Here is a 20,991-nt window from a genome sequence, read left to right as displayed (position 1 = left end):
GTGATCCGAGTACATGCGTATATATTCTTGCATTCACGAGCAGCTGCGAGTGTGAAAGAGATGACCTCTATCAATTGATAATTTGGTCCTATTGTTCGTACTTTATTAATGGGTCGTACTATCGCATTATCGTGTGTGTAAATTGCGATTGTGCATGTCGAGTACCAAATACCAATACGCGACAATTCATGGCGCTTCACACATAGGCAATTTTCTAATTGGACCTGCCTTTTGAGTGTAGTGTAGTTAAATTCAAAACATCGTGTTAAACATAGTGCATAGTGTTGGTGTTGACATTCTTTAAAAAAATGTTTTTTCATTGATGACTGTTAGTGTTGTGATAATGAATAGAACAAAGAAGGAAAAAAATGTGTTTGAAAACATAAACTCTGATGCGGAAAATAAATAATGAGTGTGGCTATTTACGTGATAATTATACCAAAAAACCGGTTTTAATGCGAGTTTCTTCGAGATAACGTAGAAGTTATAAGTGACTTTGTTTATAATGGCATTTTCGTTGAATAAATTGAAAAATGTTTTGAATGTCAACAAAAGCAGTCAGCTGGCCGGCAGCGGGAGCTTGGAACCGGAAATAGGTTTCAAATTGTCGTTGCATCCAGTCAGTAAAAATTTATTCGTGACTGTTATCGGCGCCCGGCATCTCCCGTCCTTGTTTGGGCTTAGTCGCGCCCATGGATATCTCGTTAAGGTAACTTCCTATTTTTTCAAAAAAAAATTAACTGTGTAGTGACATCCCTAATTAGTAGCCTAGTAGGTATAGTTTTAAAATAATTAATTAAGTAATTATGGTTTATGTAGGTGTATAAATACGATGCATGTTCATGGTATGAGTATTATATACCTAGGTACTTAGCCACATTGTTTAGTTAATTGAACGTTAAGTCGTTAACAGTAATTGACATCATCTTGCCCACCTAAAACAATTTTTATGACTGGTAAGGTACCACCTAGTCCTTACCCACCCTAGAATGGACCTGTGCCCACGCTAGGATTCTGGGCTACCGATATGGAATTCTTTTATGATACTATTAATATACTTCATGTGATACCAGGTCCACCGTAGGAAATAATCCTAGATACGCTAATTTTCGGAGAGCCTAGGCTCGAATCCTGCCCAGGGCATGCACCTCCAACTTTTCATTAACTGGATTTTTAGAAATTAAATGTCACGCGTCTCAAACGGTGAAGGAAAAACATCGTGAGGTAACCTGCGTGCTTGGAAATTTTCTTAATTCTCTAGGTGTGTGAAGTCTGCCAATCCGCATTGGGCCAGCTTGGATTATTATTAGTCTAACCCCTCTCATTCTGAGAGGAGACTCGTGCTCAACAGTGAGCACAATATGGGTTGCTAATGATGATGATGACCAAATCTTTATGATTAACCTACCCTCTTAACTTTGAAGCCACAATAGCTCTGGTAATGGGGTGAAATACAACACAGGTCATAAGTTCCAACCTGCCCTTTGGACTATTCGTCGTGCCTCCCGACTTTTAACACATGCTTTTCGACTAATTGGAAGTGAACAAGAATACCTAGGTATTTGGCCATATTAAAAAAAGCTCGGTTATCTACTTATTGGCAAATATTTTTTTAAACTACGAAAATTAATGTTATGTTTCGCGATTACAAACTGAAGCTTAAATTTATTTTTCCCGTCTACTTAATTATTTATTTATTTTAATTAGAACGGTTGCGTGTAAATTACCAGTAAATACCAATAAAGGTTTATCATCATATTGCATGATTGTTTTAATTAAGTATTTTAGACATTTAAAAATCAATTGAAGGTCTATGCTAATGCTTATAGTAGGTAATATTATCAAGATGAAGAAGTTTGTTTGTTTGACCTCAGAAACAACTGAGTACTAAATAGGTATTTACCAATCTCAGGTCCTAATTGGAAAATTTTAAGTGTTGAATAGCCCATTAAAAATTGTGGCAGGCTGTTTTATAATTTTAGTAGGTTATATATGTATGGCCGAAAATGTTACGCGAGTAAAACCAAGGGCACAGTAATTGTCTTTTGTATGTTTTTTTTTTATTCTATACAAGTTAGCCCTTGACTACAATCTCACCTGATGGTAAGTGATGAATGAGTAAGGAGTAGGATGAAAATCCACACCCCTTTCGGTTTCTACACGGCATCGTACCGGAACGCTAAATCGCTTGGCGGTACGTCTTTGCCGGTAGGGTGGTAACTAGCCTCCCACCAGCCAGACCTGGACATATTAAGAAAATCTCAATCTGCCCAGCCGGGGATCGAACCCAGGTCCTCCGTTTTGTAAATCCACCGCGCATACCACTGCGCCACGGAGGCCGTCAAGGAGGAGGTATGTTTAGTATTTTTAAAATTTACGTCTTTAAAACCAACCTAGGTAGGTACCTAGGTAATCTGAATAGCAGTAGTATAAGTAACTGCCAAATTATATGCTAACAGGTACCTATTCCCAATCCTGTAATTTTATTAGTGGTTAGGTTAGGTTAGGTTATCGAATATTTGCTTATTGTTTACCGACTTCCAAAAAGAAGGAGGTTTTACGTTCGGCTGTATGCATGTTTTTTTTTTCATGTATGTTCAGTGATATTTCCGTCATTTGCGGACCGATTTTTAAATTCTATTTTTGTTTTTACGTATTCCTAAGTATAGATAATTTTTATTGCTTTTTGTTATCGATAGCCCTATTCACTGTCAGTGGTCTTATCTATCGCTTATCAGCGTTTGTGGACATTTGTACGAATATGAGTCTCACTTTTACACTGTCTGTTCGTACTAAGTACCTAGGTAGAAGAAGGTACGTTCTACTACGTGAGCCTACAATCCCATTGGACTAATAGAGGAACAAAGGTCCTCCAAGTTAAGGTCCGAATCTCTTGAGAGACGTCCAACCATGCCATGCGTTCGCCATGTTCGTGTCCCATTAAGTACTTATCGCTCAGTATTTTTTTTATTTCATACAAGTTGGCCCTCGACTACAATCTCACCTGATAGTTAGTGATGATGTAATCTAAGATGGAACCGGGCTAACTTGTAAGGAGTAGGATGAAAATCCACACTCCTTTCAGTTTCTACACTACATCAAACTGAAACGCTAAATCGCTTGGCAGTACGTCTTTGTCGGTAGGGTAGTAAACTAGCCACGGCCGAAGCCTACCAGTCAGATCTGGACCAATTAAGAAAATCTTAATTGGCACAGCCGGGGATCGAACCTAAGACCATTAATTGCGTTGTAAATCCGTCGCGCATACCACTGCGACACGAAGGCCTACAATTACTTTCATACAAATATTTACTACTATAAATTTGGGCGTTTGCTGAGAAGGTTGAAGTCCTTACGACTACAACACGGTCAGTCGCAACGACTCAATTATTTTGAACTTCCTAATTTAGAACTGGGTAGATACCAGCGAAGAGTTCATGCAAGCCGATTCCCGCCGGGTTACCTTTAAAAATCCATGCATATTAATTGTTGTACTGGATCTAGATATATACTTGTAATTCCATCCTTCGCCACTGGTAGGTACGTTGTGTTAAATATTATAAAAACAATGATCTTATCGTTCCGCGAATAATCTTTTCAAACTCTTTACATAGCATGTTGACTACCAAACGAAATTAGGAACTTTTAACTTAGTTCAGATTGGTACATTACATGTATTAGGTATACGTATAGAAAATAATACGTAGGTAGGTAAGTATAAAAAATTATATTAGAAATTATCCCCAACTGTGGGTAACGCTACTTAGGTACCAAAAACATACATAGAACCTCCTCCTTTTTGGAAGTCTGTAAAATAACATAGTAACTGAGATACTTAGATTAAAATGATATGGTAAGTACCTACACGAGTACTTACCTAACCAAGTCTTCCAAAGTTATTAAAAATATCTATCACCTACATTAAGATGTAACTATGCTTAGCAATACAAGGTACCTAATTGACACATGATTTCAGGTAAAACTCTTTCCCGGTGAGAGTAAATTCGAAACAACATTACAAGAAAGCTCATGGCCAGTTTGGAACGAAGACTTCAAGTTCCAATTACGCCAGAAGGAAATAAAGAAAAGTTCAGAAAAAGTTGATCTGCAAAGCTTAGTGGCTGGACATTTTGTATCTCTAACAATTTATGCTATACTCGAGCCTCCTAAACAAGAGGTGGACAGGAGGAAAAGTGCTAAATCTTTAGACTCGAAGACTTCGAAATTAGCGAACGACGACCAAAAGAAAGGTGGTTTGTTTGAAAAAACATTTAGCAGTTTCAAATCAACGAAGACCGAAACCGTCGCTCAGAAATCAATTTTAGAAAAGCGAAGGACCGTTGGAGCGGCGACGTGGAATTTCGATTCGAAGTTATTTCAAAACGATCTCAAGAATGGTCTGATTGGCACTCCGGATATTTGGAGGCCCATTAATGCTATCGCAAGTGGATTATCTGCCTCCGATTCGCGGGTAAGTAAAAGAATTATGTTTTTTTAAGCCATGAAAATCCTAACAAGGCAATTAATGTTCCTTTATAAACTTAAGTAATAGCGGACGCGTGACTACGTCCGAACTTAGACTTCGTTAATTCGGTACTCTAGTAAAATCCGTTCTTAGCGGATTAGCGGACACCTACTTACTAAAAACTACCTCCCTGCCAAATTTCATCTTTGAATGTAAAGCGGTTTTCGAGATTTCGTGATGCATTTATATATTAAGATTGACGGACCAATGGTAGATGGTCTACCTCACACCTGATGCAGCGAATGGTGGTAGAATAATATTTTCTATAACCTTGACTATGAGCATATAACTGATCATAGAACTGGCCTTAAAATTCGTCTCATCATTATCATATTAGCCGATGGACGTCCACTGCAAGATATAGGCCTTTTGTTGGAACTTCCAAACATCACGGCCTACAATCACCATTGCGGCCTGCATACAGCGAATCCCTGCGACTCGCTTGATGTCGTCAGTCCACCTGGTAAGGGGTCGACCAATACTGCGCTTTCTAGTGCGGGGTCGCTATTCCAGGACTCCAACGTCCAACAGCTTTTTGAACCATGTGCCCCGTCCATTGCCACTTCAGGTTCGCGACTCGTTGAGCTATATCGGTTACTTTGGTGAAAATCCGTCTACTTAATTTCAATTAAAATAATTTGTATCTTCGTAATTATGGATAATAATAATGTGTTTATGGATATTCGAGTAATAATAACCATCAGACTTAAGTAAATGTTCTAGAAGGAAGTAAGTTATAATATTAACATTAATAATTTTCAGTCGTTAACTTTTAACGGTTTCTCGGAAACGGTGTAAACTGCTTTTCAATGATGTCACCAGCACTGGTATAAAAATATTTTTATCGTAATCTTGTATTTGCTTGCGTAGTTTGTATTAATTAAAATAAATATAATAAACTGAAAATAAAAAGTTCTACTTATATTTAGTCTCTCGTTAATGTTCGGTACGTAGGTACCACACTCATATTATCATCACCATCATTAACAGCCGATGGACGTCCGCTGCTGGACATAGGACTCTTGTATGGACTTCTAACCATCACGTTTTCGAGTCACCAGCATCCTGTAGCTCCCAGCAAACCGCTTGATGTCTACGGTCCATCCGGCAGTGGCGTGCACAAGGATTTTTACTAGAGTAGGCACTATGCGTAATAGTTGTACTAAATTGAAAATTTCTCCTCTAATATTAGTTAGTAACGTCGTAAGGGTAAGCGTAAGCGTAAGGTGCATACCACTGTCACCTGTTGAGGGGTCGACCAACACAGCGCTTTCCGGTGCAGGATTGCCATTCCACTTTATAAAAAAAACATAGACTCGAATTGAGAACCTCCTCCTTTTTTTAAAGTCGGTTAAAAACAGCTTAAACTCACACTATATTTTGCTTTAAATGTTAAGTAAGTACCTACATTTACTTCTATACAAGATAAGGGTTCATTTACACGAGCTGCAACTGCTACCGACGACTGCCGTCGACTGCAGTCAACTGCAGTCGTCGGTAGCAGTAGCCAGCTGCCGTTGTCAACGTGCTACTCGTGTAAATGAACCCTAAGAACCATCACCGAATTTTGGATAAACAACGACTCCTAAATACACAATTGCTAAAATCTCTGTAATTTGGGAGCTAGATAAGTTGACCTTAGCATGTTAAAAGAAATTCTCTAAGCAAACATTACATAATGTTTATACATTTATCTAACATAGTCTAACATAGTGAGTCGTAATAGGAGATGCTTAAATAAAGGTTGCGACATGAGTCATCCGACTGGTTGACTTTTATGCTGGCGTCATACACAACAGTGTTTTTTTGATAGTCTTAATTGACAAAATAAGCTAGTGGCCCAGTTGTTGGGTAATTTGAATATCTCGGTGTCGAACTACGATCCAAAACCTGTGCCATTACATAGGGTGGTGTTCATTTTTTTCGTTATTGCGATCATCTAATTTACTTATTTCAATTAAATTAAGTTATCGTAACGATGCTGTAACATCATTTCTTTAAAATGACTGTTTTTTTAAAACGATGTTTAAATTAGGGTTGCTACACAGGTTGCTTGTTGTTGGTCTCATACACGACAGTGTTTTTTGGTTGCCCTAATTGACAAAACAAGCCGATGGCCCAGTTGCAGGGTAATTTGAACTCGGTGTACATACTACGATTCAAAACATGTGCCACTACATAGAGCTGCAGTAATTTTTTTTCGTTATTGCGTTGATCTAATTTTTTTATTTCAATTAAATTAAGTTATCGTAACGGTGCTGTAACGTCATTTCTTTAAAATAATTATTTTTTAAACAATGTTGCGACATGAGTCATCCGACTAGTTGACTATTATGCTGGCGTCATACACAACAGTGTTTTTTGATAGTCCTGATTGACAAAACAAGCTGGATGCCTAGTTGTTGGGTAATTTGTATAACTCGGTGTACGATTCAAAACATGTGCCACAACGTCAAGTGTCAGTGATTTTTTTTTTGTTTTTGAGGTCATGAAATATTGTTATTTAAACAATATGACGTTACGATAAAAATTCTTTATTTCAATAACCGTCGCGATTTACCCTGTTGGTGTTATTATTGGAAAATCCGAATTAGAAACGACCTTCACCCATCTGTTTAATGGATGAAAAGTGTTTTATATCAAATTAAGTACGTTAAAAAAAATGCGAGTGGGTTGCGTAAAAACTCCTGGCCAAACTATTATTAACCATTATTAACTATCATTAATAATAGTTTGTACTCGCTGTACTTACATATTTTTAACGTTCTTAATTTGTTAGATATTAAACACTTTTATCCATTAAATTTTTTAATTTTGTCTAAGATCTGCATTAGAAACGACCTTCACCAATGGGTGAAGGTTGTTTAAAATGTATAATAAAGCAACATTTCGCAGGGCATACGTTGTGCTGACCTAAGCCCATTAACCAAAAGCATAGTTGTTAAGCCTCATGTGTCTCTAATTACATCCGCTACTTTTCACGAATTTATCTAAGATCCAATTTTCTTTTATCCGCTTCACAGCCACTTCTACAAGTGGGCACGGAAATAGTGCAATGGGCAGGAATTTAACCCTACTCTTTGGTTTAAATCCGGCCAAATAACCAGTGCGTGTTCTATTTTATCCGATTCTGCGAAAATAGGACAACGGTTCTCGATCGGGTTTGCGAGCCGAAACCGTTGTAGGTTAAATTCTGTATAGGTAGCGTTAAGCTCTGTACGGCGAGCGTGTGAAGGCAGCATTATATTCTTGCTTCTTGTTATATGAGTGAGATCCGACAATAGAATAGGTTTGGCCTCGTCCGCTCCCAGATACAGTAGGTAGTAGGTACCCTATCATTAATTCTGACGCAACGGTTCGTTGGCCTTGACGCATCATTTTTTATTAGGATTTGAACATTCTTAGAGCAATTAGCTACATCATAAAATTATCACGTCTAATATGAGTTGTGTGTGTATATCGTAAATTTTTACGTATAGTCATAATACATGACGTGTAATGACAATTACAAAATTGTAATGTACTACTATGGTAATGAAATGAAATGAAAATAAAGAAAGATGTATGTTAGCCTGTAATATAAATAAACAAAACGCTTTTACTTATAATATAAATGGTTGATATAAATCAACCAACCATTCAATTCAAAATTATTGTTCAGCCACTGACGTTCAAGTAAGCTCACATGCCTGCAGCACTAACGGCTTGACGTCCGATAAAACTGATCGTGTGTTGGTCGCAATAGACATGACGTCAAGCACATCGCCACCAACACACAATCAGTTTTATCAGCTGTCAACACACAATCAGTTTTATCGGCTGACATTATTTGGCAGCGGTTGACACAGAAAATACAATAGACTGATATTGATGATGATTTATATAGAAAACTAGCGGACGCCTGCGATTTCGTCGGCCCTTAGGAATCCTTAATCCGGCTTTATCGCAAATCCGTTCTAACCGGAAACTACCTCCCTACCAAATTTCAACTTTGTAAGTCAAGCAGTTTTCGAGATTTCGTGATGAGTGATCTTTCGCGTTTATACATACATTAAGATTAAATACTTACTTTGTCAGGTTGTGGCCAATTAAGGGTAGTAAAAATTAACCTTCATCTTTACAGAGAGAAAACAAGAAGGGCCAGCTCGAGGTGACATTACTGTATACGGCAAGCGAAGACGGGCTCAACGATGTGGTGCAGCTGACGGTCAGCCGACTGAGGTGTTCCGTACAAACTATGCAAGAACAGGAACAGTTTAAAGGTACACTTGAAAAATTTCTCACTTCTCTTACTCTTAAGATATGTCTTTTTTTAATGCAATATAGGCTAGCGCTTGACTACAATTAAGCCTGATGTTTTTTTTTTTATTCTTTACAACTTATCCCTTGATTACAATCTCACCTGATGGTAAGTGACGATGCAATCTAAGAGGGAAGCGGGCTAACTTGTTAGGAGTAAGATGAAATCCATACTCCTATCGCTTTCTACACGCTAAATCGCTTGGCGGTACGTCTTTGTCGGTAGCCAGACCAGCCAGACCGGTTACCCCGCTTCCATCTTAACCTGCATCATCACTTACCACCAGGTGAGTGAGTAGTCAAGGGCTAACTTGTAAAGAAAAAAAAAACAAAACATGATCCGCGGGGTCGGGTGGCTGGTAGCGATGACAGCAACACCCACGAATGATGCACCTCACTTCCAGCATCTGCCCCTCGCGCACGACTTCATACCCGCGCAGTCCTTCCCCCCGTCGCCCGCATGGTCTGAGTGTCATCAACGAACTTGCCAAGCTATAATGAATACACACATATCAATTAAACAGTTTTGAATACATTGAAGTACTTTGAAGTAGTTTGAGTACTTTGATAATATTGTGTAGATATCAATAGATTATGTCGTTGCGGTCAGATAGTAAATTAATACTCGTAACTTGAAACCAGATACGCTAGCCAAGTAGCACGTCGATTCTCTTTCTACGTTCGCTATCCTTCGAAAACTAGAAAAATGTATGGGAATGACAAATCTTAATCACGTGACCTGTAGCTCAATTGCGAAATTTTGACATGCGATATTCCAATCATATCGTCCAAACGGACCGTGAAATATGTCATGGACATTTTTCGTTTCGCGAAAACCAGTTGCAATGGACGTGAAATATATTATATTTTATTTTCGAGCAATTTGCTATAAATATTGATATTTTAGATGAAAATAGTTGGAAATTAACATTTTTCACATATAATTTGATAGGATGACTACGTTTTGTTGCTTAATTTCATTGTTGTAAAATAACCTAATGATCGATGGAGACCTCACTACACTATCGATAAATATTGAAGTATGATTGATACTAAAAATTGGTTTCGCGAAAGCATTTTGTAACTATGGGCCGCAACAAAATAAACTTCAAACTGACCTACGATTGTTACAACTAGAAAGGTGTTCTTTACGCTGTCGATATCAAATGTCATTCCCATAATCTTTGGCGTTGGCGATCGTAGAAAGTCAACGTGCCACTTGGCTAAGGGAGCAGATACGCTATGCTGTATGCATCTATACAATGCTATTTGAAGCACTATCGATGCAATCATCCATGAGCAAGACCTAATTAACTGCGTATTGTTTCATGAATTCCGATAATATTTTGATTTGCAACCCGTCGGTCAGTCAATCAATAACATAGATAATTTAGCATACATTTCCCTTTCAAATACATAGTGGCATAGTGGTTTACAAAAGGAGGGTCCCGGCTGGGTTTAGGTGTCCTAATCGGTCCAGGTCTAGCTGGTCGTGGCTAGTTATCACCCTACCGGCAAAGACGCACCGCCAAACTATTAGCGTTTCGGTACGATGTCGTGTAGAAACCGAAAGAGTGTGGTTTTCGCTCTCCTCCAAATATGTCTTCCATCTTAGATTGCATCATCACTTACCGTCAGGTGAGATTGTAGCCAAGGGCTAACTTGTAAAGAATAAAAAAAGGTGACTGGTTTAAGAACTGTCATCAGTGTCATCATTCTCAACTAATGGACGTCCACTGCTGGACATTAAGGACTTTAAACACCACAGTCTTGCATCCAGGTGATTCTAGCAATCCGTTTGATGTCATCGGTTCACTTAGTGGGGGGTCGATTAACACTGCTTTTTCCAGTACGAAGTCGCTATTCCAAAGGAATTTGGATGTTTTTCAATCTAGTAGAACGATAATGAGATTACAATATATAGATAAGATACAATATAGATGAACAATTTAAGACCCTTTAAAAAACAGTGTCAATTAGCTTATCATAATGGGACCATCGAAGAAGAATGTAGTAGAACTAGAATGTATTCAAGTCAGGAATGACATTATCTGAATTTAGTTTACTTTGAATATCAATACTATAAAATAATGAAGCTGAAGAGTTTGTTTGTTTAGTTGAACGCGCTAATCTCAGGAACTTTGAACTTTGGTCCGATTTGAAAAATTATTTCAGTGTTAGATAGACCATTTATCGAAAAAGGCTATAGGCTATATATTATCCCCGTATTACTACGGGAACGGAAACCACGCGGGTGAAACCGCGCGGCGTCAGCTAGTTTGAAATAAAACATTATGGTGCATGCATAATGCACTTGCATAATGTAGAATTCAGAGTCAGAATCAGAATCGTTTATTTGCAAGAAACATTAAATTTAGTTATACAAAGGAAGGTACTTATTTATTTTAGTATGATTCTCAAGTGGTCCGTGGTCGAAAAGATCATTAATACGTTGGAAACACTCTATGAATATTACTGACGTCATAGAAAGAAGAAGATACATTAAGTAAAGTTTATCACTAAAAGTAAAAAAGATGCTACATAAAGTAAAACTTATACTTTGGCGCTTACGTAATAATAATTTACGATTTATTTTACGAGGCTATTTAATGCGAAAAACGTTATTTAAGGATACAGAAAATATAAGGTCTGGACTGTTTTAACCACAGCACAGAATAAAAGGGTTTAAGCTAGCGCACAGAAAATAGATACAGAGCAATAAGCTAGCGTATTTTAAGCAATTTTCCATAAGAAACTTGCTTGTTAAGACCTCTTGCTCAGCTCTTTCAGTTCAGTTAATTTCTGCATTACAAAATACTCGAAGTAGTCTAATACAGGAAAATTACTTTTCTTGTTACTTTAAAAGGTGTTACAATATACCCAGAGAGCTACATCATAAACGCAATATATCGGTCCGGAGGGAACGTGCCTTATAATCATTACTATTCTATGAGATAGCTTCGCCCAGCTCTGGGACGTTACATTGTACATGTACTTAATTCGTACTATATAACTATTGCATGTTTATCATAATAATGTAAGGTATTAAATAACTTTAAATAGTTAAAGAAAACTAGAAAACACGCTTTTAGCACTTACTTAAAATTACAAATATTGGATTTAAGTCGCGTAACTATTTTTTTCGTATTCAAACTTTTTAATTTGATATCCATAACATCGGGGTGGATTTCAAACAGCCAGTCCGCCATGTTGGGGAGGCCGCCATATTGGATTTGTAATGACGTTTCTTAGCTAGTCATGCTAGTCAGGCTGAGTTCTGATGACAATGAACTCAGAGCGTGTGCAAAATTTCATCCTAATTGAAGACCGGGAAAGTGGGTCAAGTTAAGATTCCAAGATTTGATTTTCTTACAAGTGAAGCTAATATAAGCGTGTTAAAAACAGCGGCCATAGTTAAGTCCAGTGGTTAGTTTACGTCGCTTCAGAGTACGGAGTTATGGGTTCGAATCCTTGGCCAGGATGTAAAAAACTGAGCTCTTTTTTTCCAAAAAAAATTTAGTAAAAATTTTTGATGGTGACGTTAAGTCGGTCCCGGCCATTATCATTCATAATAGATAGTGGTTCTTAGTCAGCCTATATTTCTTAATTGTGGCCTAAGCCTATGCCAACCCGCATTGGAATAGCGTGGTGGGTAGTGGGTCTAAGTTCCATATCTTTATATATATGTAGATGTAGTAGTTCGTTCATAAAGGCTTATAATAATCATGTAATAAATTAATTGTGGTTCAAACTGATATTTTGTAAGCTGATATACGCAACGTCTCTTTTATATTCAGAGTCGGTGCGAACATTGCCATATTAGTCGTGTTATCGTGAATAATAATGTATTAGTACTCAGGAAAACGTGTGGGCTACATTAAAATGAATTTTTGTAGGTATACCTTTTTTTGTGCATGAGCAACTCAGTAGGATACCTTGCGGAGTAATTTTATAGGTTCCAGTGGCGTGCCTTGGAAGGACCCTGTATCAAATTTTTTGTTGGAGGCGTAGCGTACCGACTTTTAACATAGTTTTCGATAAATCTCTCTCGTGAACAAGGTCCGAGTATTTTTATACTATTTCCTTTTTAGATTATCGTCATATTTCCAGATTATCGTCATTTGCAACAGTAATAACAACAATTATTATTGCACGGCGCACTGACCGATCGACCGAATGATCGACTATATCGGGTCTATTGGCAACAATATACCTGTTACACAAATTAGTTTTTTTTCTCTCATTTATTTATTAGTTCTTTTTTTTATTTTTAACAATGTCAATATACATATAAAATACAAAACACTATTAAAAATTTATAAAAATAAAATGAACCCTCTCGCTGCGGGACATTTGAGTGCCCAAGCAACCGGTGGTCAGGGCTCCAGAGTGAGGAACCTCCTCATAATACGCGCCGTCTCAAGAATCACTGCCTTTTGTATCCGACTCTTGATCCAACAGTTAAGCGAAAGCTTCTTAAGGTGTTGGTCGAAGCTTTTCGCTATAAGACCATTGACTGAAACATCTATCGGAACAATAATAGTTGACTCATCATTCCACATGGCGGTAATCAGACAAATTATTATTAGGGGAACGGGAATCGGTAGTACTTGAAAACTGTGACAAATCTTTAAAAAATGTAGATATAATAAATAAACTTTATGGAGGCATCAGAATACATAATGTAAAGGTACAAATACCTATGAAGGACTCAAAAGCTAAGATTAAATGTATCCCTTTGCATATTTAAAGGCATATTCCGTATGAAATGCCTGCTATTCTTTTCCATAGTATTCCTACTGCCGCAATGGCCTTTCCTACTGTCATAAATTTTCACAAAGCTACATTATAAACAGCATTACCTATGCTAGCTATCATTTATCTCCATTTTTCTTTTGTATTGGCACAAAATGCATAACAGTACAAGTAACACAAAACTATTCGTGCATTAGGATTAAGAGATTTCCATGAAAAGCTATATTGTTTTTGAAAAATGACTCAGGAATATAATGAGAGAACGTTAATTGCTAATTGCGAAAGAATTGCTACGTTTATTTGAGTAGGTAGGCAAACATAATAAAGTAAAAGATACATAAGACCAAGTTTGGTGACTGAACACTGCCCGGATGTAATTTGAAGCTTCAGCGGACAACGACAAACACTAATGGCCGATTCGAACTGGATGTCTAAAAGTCTACTAACGTCTTCTAATATAATCCACCCATTTTTAGGGTACCGTACCTTAAAAGGAAAAAATAATCTGAACACTTATACATCACTTTGTTGTTCGTCTGTCTTTCCCCTTCATCTCGGGAACTCGTGGAGGTATTGGGTTAAAATAAAACCATATAACTTAGGTCTCTCTTAAAGCTGTACAAAAATAAAACTAGGTACTAATGACGTGAAAAATATACGGCCGTTTACGCTGCAATAAGTAGATAATTACGTATTATATTATATATAGGTAGGTATATTAGGAAACTCGTAGAGTACTTTTCTAGACTGTGAAATTTGGCAATTGAAAATCGGAAAACTGTTGTAATAATATATAGGAGTTATTGTATAGGAGAACTTTATTTAAATTACGTAATCAACCATCCAACAAATATCAATCTTTGGTACTGAACCCTCGGTGAGCGAGTCCGAGTCGCACTTGTCCGGTATTTTTATCTTAAATTATTTTTGATAGATAGACAAAGATAAACATATTTGTACATATATAGCTACATAATGTGGCTAGCTTTATTAACTACATTTCCAAAACATATATGTATGGCTTTATGATTTTTATAGCGACGTAGGTACGAGTATATCTCAATTTATTTGTCAATGGCTTATGAATGGATTTCATTTTGTCGGAGGGGCCAATGGGCTGTGTACTCAATGTCGTTTGTCTGTCAAAGAGAGAGCAGTTAAGACATGGGTTGCGCGTTGAATCATAAACAGTGACTAATGAGGTCATTGGTGTCGTATTACATTGATGCACCTAGGTATATGTGTAACTAGCTGACTGCGCGCGGTTCTCGTTCCCGTAGGAATACAGAGATTAATATATAGCCTATAGCCTTCCTCGATAAATGGGGTATCTAACACTGAAACAATTTTTCAAATCGGACCAGTAGTTCCAGAGATTAACGCGTTCAATCAAACAAACTCTTCAGCTTTATAATATTAGTATAGATAATGCATGCCCCTTTCATGATTTATTTATTGATTACTAGCGGACGTCCCCGCGATTACACCCTCGTGGTTCCCGTTCCCGTGGTAATTCGGGGATCCAATACAGCCTATAATACTCGCTGATAATATAGCTTTCCGTTTGTGGCAGAATTTTGAAAATCGATCTTTGATGTTTCGGAGCATACAAACAAACAAAACAAAAATAAAATCTTGCCTCTTTATTATTATTTTGCATTTAGAATTTTAGATATTCAATATTATTTATGGACAGAAAGTAAAACTAAATATTTAGATTTTATATAACTTTAGATATAAGGTTGCCGTTACAACATACCTGTTGCTTATTTTTCAATTTAATTTGTTTTTTGGTGTAATAAAGTGTTTTATTATTATTATAATTATTTAATAGCCTGACCCTGATTCGAACCCAGGTTTTTATTATCTGTTCTGAAGTAACATACGTGTAGTACAGGTCTAATTAACATGAATAAAAATATTGAATCAGTTATTCTGTATTCACCTTTCTACGAGTATCAATAGTTATACAAATGTTTTACTAATTTAGTGTTTTTAACTTTCCAGCGCCCCTGTACTTGAAGGCGACAATATTGGAAGCTAATAAAGCCGAATGCTATTGGAAAAGCGATAGATTCGTCCCGACCATTTCCGCCAGATGGGATCCAAAGTCTGCAACGGTCAAGTTAACCGTCTTCAAAGCGAGCTTGAATAAAGTTAGCATTTATATTAGTCTCGGGTGTAAAACTAAAATGGCCAAGAAGGAAATATTAGGCAAGGCGAGCATTGACGAGAAATCTCCTTATGCTGACAGCTGGAATGAATGTTTGAGACAACCGGGCATTCCGAAAACGTTTTGGGTCAACTTCGTGTAATTGAACCGTCCATGGTGTGTAATTGTTAGGATACAGTCTTACATGTGATGATATCTTGTGTAATTTTACGTGTAATAAATTCCGCCATATATTTTTTTATAACATTTATACCTTTTCCAAGTTAGCCTGCTTCCATCTTAGGGCTCATTTACACGAGCAGCAATCAATGGCAGCTGGCAACTGCTATCGACGACTGCAGTCGCCTGCAGTCGCCGACGTCTCAGTAGCAGTTGCTGCTCGTGTAAATGAACCCTTAGACTACATCGTCACTTATTATCAAGTTCAGATCGCAGACAAGGGCTAACTTCTTTTTTAATAAAATCATCTTTTTAAAATTTTTATGTTTCCGATGCCTATCACCAGACCAGTAATTGAGTTTCACAGCTCTACCAATTGCGGCAGATATTCTGCCGATTGATCGATCTATTTGAACATTCAGAACCATTCCATTCTATGGGTTGTTATTGATTTTGATGATGATTTACTTCATACGATCATAAAATATTGTCTTTATGATTTTTTGTGTAAACAAAAATATGTCAAAAATTTAGTGAATAATTATAAATTGCACAATTTGACTGTATGTACGAGACAATATGTTAATTAACACTTACAATTACAACTTTACTTTTCCATTTATATTTTAGCTTTTTTGTTTATATGGGACAGTCAAATTGAAAATATAAATAAGTATTGACATTTCGACTACTTAGCGCGTTGACAAATTCACTTAAACTTGTGCAAGTATCGCTACAAAGTTCACGTCGCTTGCTCAAGTGATTTCAAAACTCGAGAAAGCCAAAGTAAAATAGACCTAATGATCATGTAGTCGAAGGTCGCTTTCGTCTCTGGGTCTGGATCTAGACAGTATCTATCTTTCCTCTAAAACTGGCCCCACAAACTATCCAAAAATTACTACGAGCTATTCGTAGCTACTCGTATATCTACTGAGCCATTTATTATGTCTTCGTTAGCGCTATTCTGGTTGGTTCATAGTCACAGGCATAGTAGAACAACGTCGCCATAGTGTTGCTAGGTAGATAAAGACGCTCATCTTATTTTTAATTAATTTTCGACGATGGTAACACTCGCTCACGAAGCTGACGCGGGTATTAGTGTTTTAAGCGCTTTTGCTGCTTGTAAAATAATTAAGTCATATTTCATTAAACTTTCATTAGGTTTGTTCATAATATATCTACGAATATGTTAGTGTTTTTTCATAAATCGTAGACAGAAGTAGAAATAGACGAATACATTAAATAAATGTTTGGACTATGTGTGACATAACGGATAGCAGCGACAGTGATTGCACTATTATATTGTGGTAGAGGATAGATCGAGCATGTCCCAGGCCTTGTGATCTTGAAAGTAGGCTTAAGGGATTTCTTTAGAATGCGTCAACAATCACCTTCCCTGCCCGATATGTTGATGTATGATAAACAATAATTAAAACACAAAACATTATTGCACAAAATCACTAACGCGACTGGCAGCGTGACGGTGTCTACGCTGCCTAACAAACAACTGAGTTCAAGTCATCAAATACCCCTTTATATATACCAACACCGATACTTCCTCTCTACAATAACATAAATAATGAATGTACCACTTGTAATCGAGAAACTTGTAACATATGTAAAAAAGACGTCACAATCGGATTTCTTTTGACTAAAACGCCGACTAATCTCTGTCTACGACATACAAATTGAATTCTCTAGAAATAATATAGTATACACCATAATATATGTCATTGGTTGTGTACAAAAGGCTTTACGATATATCAATTAAGTATTCTGGATTAAAATTAAGAATGTTTAAAACGATCAAAGTATTATGGCAATATTATAACCTCATTTAATGTTTTGTTTTGTTATATTACCTAATTTAATAAATGACTTTGTTGTTAATAATTATTATTAGAAATAAGTAATTATATTAATGATATAAAAAAATGTTATTCAGACTTACGAACATGTAACCATATGGGAACAAGCATATATGACAAACAGAAATAAAGTTCAAACATATTTTTGTATTACTTGTTTTTTTACGTACCTACTAATATTATTTTCATTATCTTTAAGTATTTTCGTCTTACAAATACCTACTGGGTGTAAGTAGGTAATCCTTGATACTTTTAGAACCCATGTAGTATGTACCTACATAAAATTGAGATTAATAAATAATTAACCTATTAAAATAGAATCAGTTACTAAAATACAAAACATTTCATCTTTGTTTTTAACCAATTCAGCGAAAAACCTATAAGTAAGGTATTTCGTACATACATATTATGAAATAGGCTTCGAACCCAGGACATCATGATTCGAAACTATCTATAATTCTATCCACTGCACAACGCCGCAAATTAAAAAATATCTATTAATGTAGTAAAATATATATGTTTTTTAATTGTAGATGTCTATATCTAAACAGTTGCGTGCATTCCACAGATGTATAAATGCACTGCCTACACTAAAGACTCATTACGAACCTGTATTGGATAATATCGGTTTGTATGTATAATGCCTTCCCCAGTAAAAACCTTATTTACGCCACTGTACAATAAACTAATAATAAAACAGGTGAAGTTTGTGGTGTTGTAGAGGGTAATCTTTGGATCTACTGTACTATCTACGAGTATCAACCCATGTTCGGCTTACTGCTGAGCTCGAGTCTCCTCTCAGAATGAGAGGGGTTAGGCCCATAGTCCACCACGCTGGCCCAATGAGGATTGGCAGACTTCTCACACGCAGAGAATTATGAAAATTCTCAAGTATGCAGGTTTCTTCACGATGTTTTCCTTCACCGTTCGAGACAAGTGATATTTAATTTCTTAAAATGCACACGACTGAAAAGTTGGAGGTGCATGCCCCGGACCGGATTCGAACCCACACCCTCCGGAATCGGAGGCAGAGGTCATATCCACTGGGCTATCACGAATCTTTCTGTATTATAATATATGTTGAAAATTCGTTACGTTGTTTGTGAGTGCCATAGGCTAAATATTAACCCTTTATTCTCACGGGGACGGAAAATACGCGTGTAAAACCAAGGCATCGCTAGTAGTCATAAAAAAACAAATGAAACAGTAATTGGCCGCAAAAATATCACAAGATATTTCACAGAGCAAAATCCGTTTGTTACATTTCCAGCGGTAACAGAACCGCAGGCGCTTTTTGTTCATTTATTGGCAGCGAAAATATCAAAGCGAATAACATCGGTTGACATTAATATCAATTTACCGATATCTTCATCAACATAATACCCCCGATGGGCCTACGCGACCCGTGTCAAACCGATAAGGGTGTTAACACTCGATTTTCTGCTATAATTTTCATATTTTTATTAGCGTGATAGCGTGGCTTACGTTGCCTTAAGTGGGTACTATACCCACGTTTTTACGACTTCTATTAATTTTTGCTAATAACTCTTGCAAAGAGTAATTTGTCTTAAATCTTAACTTTATCAAAAAATTACTCATTTCAAAAAGTTGGATAGGTGTAGTACGCGGCATATAATTTGACTTATTTAAACACTTTTTTGTACGTTAGCTACTTACGGACGAATAACCATAACGCAATTTAACGCAACACCTGTAGGACAATATGATCTCGTACCAAATTTTCAATTATTTGACACAATAAAGGTGCTTTTCCACCACATATGTGCTATGCAGCTATGCTGTAAATGCGAAATGTACGCTATGATAATATGTGACCGTTTTCATCAATAGATACTCAGCTATGTAACTATGCGAGAAAGATGTGCTATGAAGATATGATGCGCAAAGTAGTTGCACGAGAAAGATGATGTAAGTAGGTACTCTGCTCTGCAAATAGCTACTCGGCCCATAGCAGGCATCAATAGCAGGCATTTATAGCAGACATCCATAGCACGCATCCATAGCAGACATCCATAGCACGCATCCATAGCAGACACGCAACCTTCTTATAAAAACATATCTTTGTTGAATCCGTTTCCACCAGTGCTAAGCTATGTGCACCAATGAATGTGATTGGTGGATATCAAACGCATCCATATTAATGTATTTAGCGTAACACATCTCTGGTGGAAAAGCACCCTTAATAAAGGTAGGTACTAGGCAACCATAGAGCAGGGTTTGGAATGTGGATTTTCATCCTAGTCCTAACAAGTTAGCCTGCTTTCTTCTTAGATTGCATCATCACTTACCATCAGGTGAGATTGAAGTCCAGGGATAACTTGTAGAAAATAAAAAAAAAATGTTCCGAGCTGGCAATCGAACTCTGGACGCACTACCAACTGCACCAGAGACGTCGTCTAACTGTGAATTCAGGAAGTGTAAGTGACTACTATTTCACTTGCGAATACGAGAAACGCAAATATCTATGGAATAGTAGATATTAGGTAAATGTATAGTGTAACATGCAACTAACCCTCACCAGAACAAATTATCAAAGAGATTACCAAAATGGGGACATAGTGCCAACATTTAAAGCTACTTAACCAAAGGTATTTACGAGACAGGATTGTACATTGATAAGGCGTTTCGCAACAAAATAAACCTCCAAGCGCAGGAAGTTTGTTAAGTACTAACTATAGTGTTAACTCTCCGCCACCCACGCTACAGAAATACGGTAAATCCACACTCACACTCGTCTTGTGTTAAGGGTTGCCATCTTTAAATACTATTTCATTTATTTTTCACCTAACTTGCTGGAAAAAGTTCATTTTAACCGTTTGTTATCTCATAGCTTCGTCATTTAATTTTGAAAATATCAATTTTGAAAATTCTTTTTTTGTCTGAAAGAGTATACTTCCAGATTAGTCCCATTTAATTTTCATGAAAATTGGTATAGTAGTTTTGTGTTTAAATGAAAATAACTGAAATAAGTCAGTTAAATTTTTATGTTAAATAACTAAAAAACCGAATAAAAAATATTTAAGTAGGCTACAATACAACAAATGTGATTTTTCCTTCGTACGATAGCCCGATTCGCACTTGGGTGCTTATTTCAAGCATGTCAGTCTGTTCTTTCGCTACGCAAGCACTATAATATTTAGTCGGTGCCTTTAACGGAATATTTTGTATAATCCTAAAATAGGCATAACACC

General features: G+C 36.7%; 1 protein-coding gene across 1 annotated transcript; it reads left to right on the top strand.

Annotated features, from left to right (window-relative positions):
- Positions 1 to 152: 152 nt before the first annotated feature.
- LOC112047293 (uncharacterized) lies at positions 153 to 17,929 on the top strand. Its single transcript, XM_024084406.2, has 4 exons — positions 153 to 709; positions 3,977 to 4,471; positions 8,649 to 8,787; positions 15,587 to 17,929. Exons 1-4 carry the CDS (start codon positions 506 to 508, stop codon positions 15,892 to 15,894), a joined length of 1,146 nt encoding a protein of 381 aa, XP_023940174.1. The 5' UTR covers positions 153 to 505; the 3' UTR covers positions 15,895 to 17,929.
- The last annotated feature ends 3,062 nt before the right edge of the window (positions 17,930 to 20,991 follow it).

Source organism: Bicyclus anynana, chromosome 7, assembly GCF_947172395.1.
Source record: "Bicyclus anynana chromosome 7, ilBicAnyn1.1, whole genome shotgun sequence".
NCBI classification, from domain to species: domain Eukaryota; kingdom Metazoa; phylum Arthropoda; class Insecta; order Lepidoptera; family Nymphalidae; genus Bicyclus; species Bicyclus anynana.
The sequence above is the reverse complement of the archived record's forward strand: the minus strand, read 5'-3'. Positions and strand labels throughout refer to the sequence as shown.

Coding starts and splice junctions, on each gene's coding strand:
- LOC112047293 (XM_024084406.2), top strand. CDS start 506: ATGGCATTTTCGTTGAATAAATTGAAAAATGTTTTGAATGTCAACAAA. Junction 710..3,976: donor CCCATGGATATCTCGTTAAG/GTAACTTCCTAT, acceptor ACATGATTTCAG/GTAAAACTCTTTCCCGGTGA. Junction 4,472..8,648: donor TATCTGCCTCCGATTCGCGG/GTAAGTAAAAGA, acceptor TCATCTTTACAG/AGAGAAAACAAGAAGGGCCA.